Genomic DNA, 4,052 nt, shown 5'->3' on the forward strand with positions numbered 1-4,052 from the left:
CAGAATCAATAGCAAATATTTAATGACTCAATGTCTTAGCCACACTGGTGTCTTGACCACATCAATGTCTTAGCCATGCCATTAGGATATACCTTTGTACAATTACATTCCAATGCTTTAATACCTGATAATTGGCTACAATATTGCAGCTAAGACTTTGAGGTAGGGAAGTGGTATTATAGGACAATTCCAAGCTTATATTTGCAAGGTCTTATGCCTTAGTGGTATAGTGCGCTGCAGTTACTTTCAGGCTGCCGGTTTGATTCCTGCTTGTGCCATTTTTTGGGCTTTTCGGAAATTCTTCAGCGTGTCTTAGCCGCTCTTGGGCGCTTCTGGGTGGCTAGTCCGGTCACGAGACGAATTAGTTCCTCTTTTGTGTAAAAAGAGGTCCAAAAATACGGCACGTATTTTTTGTAAAAAGAGCTGAGCAGTTATTCTGGGAAAAAGTGGTGCTATTTGCAGCATGAAAAGGCATGCTATTTTTACAACTTTTTGAGCATAAAAATAGTCCAAATATTCCCTATTTAAATAGGCCATTTAATCTTGTATATATTTTCTTGCAAAAGAGGTAGCTATTTTCAGCTCAAATAGTGATCACCCGCTCATGCTATGCAGTCATACCATGAGCGGGCGATCACAGCGGGCGATCACTATTTTGTCTGAAAATAGGCACAAGAATAGATACCCTACTTTCCTTGGAAATATTTGAACTCCTCCCACACTCAAAAAAGAGTCAAATAGTACACCTTTTCGTGCTGCAAATAGCACTGCTTCTTCCCAGGAGAAGTGTTCTGCTCTTTTCGTGAAAAATATTGTATATATTTTTGGACCTCTTTGCACAAAAGAGGAACTAATTCGTCTCGTGGGTGTAACTTAATAATTCCCGTGTCTGGGCCGCCGAACTGAAACTCTTGTGGAAGGGCATTGGTGAATACCTCATAAGCGCGCGTGGGTCGTTCCGAAGCATCTTCAGCTGCACCTTCTAGGCTTGATGCTTGCATGATGTGGTGTTTCGGTCAGCACTTCACTGCGTTCATCAGTCCTTCTCGCAATCTTCAATTCAACGGAACACTAAGTATCCACACAAACCGCACATGCGGAAGCGAATACATCACAGATGATGTTGATAAATGACTGACCGAGTCAGCCTTATTAAACCGTGTAATTGGTAGCCTGCCTTAAGTTCGAGGCAGCTCATCCTCCCGCTTCCCCCACAGCAACTATGTCTGCACAGTCAAGCCAAGCTGTTGCCCAAGCCTACTTAGAAGCGTAAGCGTCACCCAAACTGTTGGTACTGAATACTCAATGCTCGCCGATACCTGCATCTCCCAGCACTACGAGCAACTACACCGACACAGCCGGCATGTGCAAGTGCATATTTTGCTTTCCACATCTCTCCGCTCACACAGTATCTGTGCCTCAGGCCTTATCGCTTACGAGTTTTTGATTACCGTCGGCGACGAGATTAAGATTGTCTGGAAGAGACCTATTACTGCATCTGCCGTCCTCCTTGGCTCGATAAGATGGTGCATGCTCCTCACCGTTATCCTGGGACTTCCGCGATCAACTCAAAATGTAAGCTTCGGTCATCTTCAGCTATATGTGATGTGTGACCATTCTTCTCACAGGAGTAAGTGCAGTTTGTCTGACGCCCGTGAGCAAAAGGTTGCTTATTGGACACACAGCTGCGCGACGCTCGAGATTATGAACTGGATATTCTTTCTCGCTGAATTCCTCCAGAGCTCACGTATGTTCTGCACAGCCTTGCTGGGTCAAAAACGTTTACTGACCTCCACGTGCCAGTTTTTTCTGCCCTGCGTGTCTTCATAATATGGGATCGCAGCTATATCTGGTCGTTGGTGGTGTTCGCATTGAGTATGATACCATTTGCGACAAACCTAGTATGTGTGACCTCCGATGAAACCTCGTATGCGCTCTAGTTGATGCTTCTGTAGCATAACGCCGTGGAGTCGAAGTACTCATTCGGCATAGAACCGTATGTCGGAGCGACATGCATCGAAGAACCTCTGTTCTCCGCGCGAACAGACCGCATGTGCGTGCACATATCTCATTGCTACATTTTCGTAGTGCTAAGCCTTCGCAATACAGAAGTACGTTCTGGGTTCGGAGTATCTCAACATACTAGAGACACTGATCCCGCCTGCTTACAGTCGGGTACAGCACGCGTAGCTCACTCATCCTCGCCGACGCCATTGTGCTCGTCCTGACGTGGATTAAGACATTTGACAGCTGGAAGAATGCCCGACGCGCAGACGTCAGGGCTTCATTGACGACGTGCCTGCTGCGTGACGGTCAATAGTCCTCTGCGTGCGTTTACATCTCTTGTTTCTTATACCTAGCTACGCATGCAGGAACTATTTATTTTGTGTGAGTATGGCTTGTAAGCTCCGTCATAGGCAAGTATTAACAGCTGACGATGAATATAGGCTTCTGGTAGCAATAAATGTAGCACAAATGGCGACTGATAATGCCTCTGGAGTACGTCTCCGACATGAGCCCGCAGGCTCATAGCTAACGTCGAACTTTAGGAGGTATCACTCGTGGGCGTGCTGATGACGACCCTAGTGCGTATTCTACATTACATTTCCTCTTCATATGCTCATAGACTGGCCACACAGCCTTCGGTGCTCATTAACCGCTTCATGATCAATCTGCGGACGGCCGGCTCGGAAGTATCGAATTACTCTACGCACATGAGCGAGCAGCAGCAGCAAGGACAGTCGACAGCGCAGTTCAGAAGGCCGACAGATTGGTTGGGCAATGTTGGGGAAACGCTGGAGGATGCTTGGAGCGAAGAGCCCTGTGATGAAGAGAACGGTGCCGTAGGGGTAGACGAGGGAGAACATCGTGACGCCAGTGCTGAAGCATGAGTCAGCGAAGACTGTATGCAATAAATTCTGTAATGTACTTTATTTCATGTGGAATGCGGCATTCGTAGCTGTAATTTATGCGGGCGAGAACTCGTGTTTATAGTATTGAAAGAGCCAATTTGAATGCTGTACTGAAGATTCAGGCTACGCCGAAGGTAGTTAGCAGTTAACAGCTAGTCGCAGCGCATCGATGTGTCTCTTGACCGGTGCCCAAGAAGCGCGAACGCCCTTTTCTCGAGCACCATGCCTCACTTTTTGCGACAGAACACCTTAGCGTGTTCCCAACCTTGAGGTTGAGGTCTGCCTCACCATACCATCGGACTTCTTTACCTCACAGCGCTCCGACCGAGAGTGTCAACGTAGAGTGGCCGAGCCTGCGCCGACCGAGCGCGCCACACACCTTACCCAGCGTCTCCTGCAGTTTCTGCTCCCATTCGGCGTGCATCTCGACAAACTCGCCAGCGTCGCCCTCGCCATGGAGGGGTGCATGCGTGGTATCGTACCACGCGAGGAGGTCGTCGTAGAGAATCGGGGCGCGCCGGTACTCCAACAACCCGTCAGACCAGTCTCCGCATATGCAGAGAGCGAGCGACGCGCACGCTAGCGCGACGCCGGCGGGCATCTCGCGCGCATGTCACTCTACGAAGTGTGCTGCATTGTCCGGCGGCCGTCCTGGAGAGAGATGACGGTGAGTGAAATGAGAAGACGCGCACTTAGAGCTTCGTACGAGGCCATCCCGTTGACCATGGGACCATCGGCGGGTAGGTGCGTCGCTGAGGAGCCGAGGGCGCTGACGGTCACCCTAAAGCCTGTGTATATGATCAGCGTTCTGCTCTTGAGACGCCCAACTAAGGAGAATGAACACGAGATCTGCCCGTATCTGCAGCGATTATCAACCCGAACAGCTCACGAAGAATACATCCGAGGCGTTGTACAACAGCGCAGCAGCATAAATCGGGAACGTTCTGACAGGAAATAAGATAAGATGAGATCAAGAGAACACGGGTGAGCTCTAACATACCTACAGAATCGAGGCGAACTACATTGCCTACTATTGTATTTAGTAGATGTCAACAATTGTTGTACAGCTCCTGCCCGCTCAAGTCCCACGGAAACGTCGCGAGTCCCTGCATGCAATGACCGCGTACAAAAAGACAACGT

At 49.0% G+C, this 4,052-nt stretch overlaps 1 protein-coding gene across 1 annotated transcript; it reads left to right on the forward strand.

The window, feature by feature from the left end:
- Window positions 1-1,222: 1,222 nt before the first annotated feature.
- PHACADRAFT_201108 (uncharacterized protein) lies at window positions 1,223-2,891 on the forward strand (the record flags this gene model as incomplete). Its single annotated transcript, XM_007401389.1, has 10 exons — window positions 1,223-1,269; window positions 1,686-1,747; window positions 1,804-1,901; window positions 1,956-2,053; window positions 2,089-2,111; window positions 2,172-2,312; window positions 2,373-2,388; window positions 2,448-2,499; window positions 2,550-2,585; window positions 2,640-2,891. The coding sequence occupies 10 exons, from the start codon at window positions 1,223-1,225 to the stop codon at window positions 2,889-2,891; spliced, it is 825 nt and encodes a 274-aa protein (XP_007401451.1).
- Between the last annotated feature and the right edge of the window lie 1,161 nt (window positions 2,892-4,052).

This window comes from Phanerochaete carnosa (assembly GCF_000300595.1).
Source record: "Phanerochaete carnosa HHB-10118-sp unplaced genomic scaffold PHACAscaffold_12, whole genome shotgun sequence".
Taxonomy (NCBI): Eukaryota; Fungi; Basidiomycota; class Agaricomycetes; order Polyporales; family Phanerochaetaceae; genus Phanerochaete; species Phanerochaete carnosa.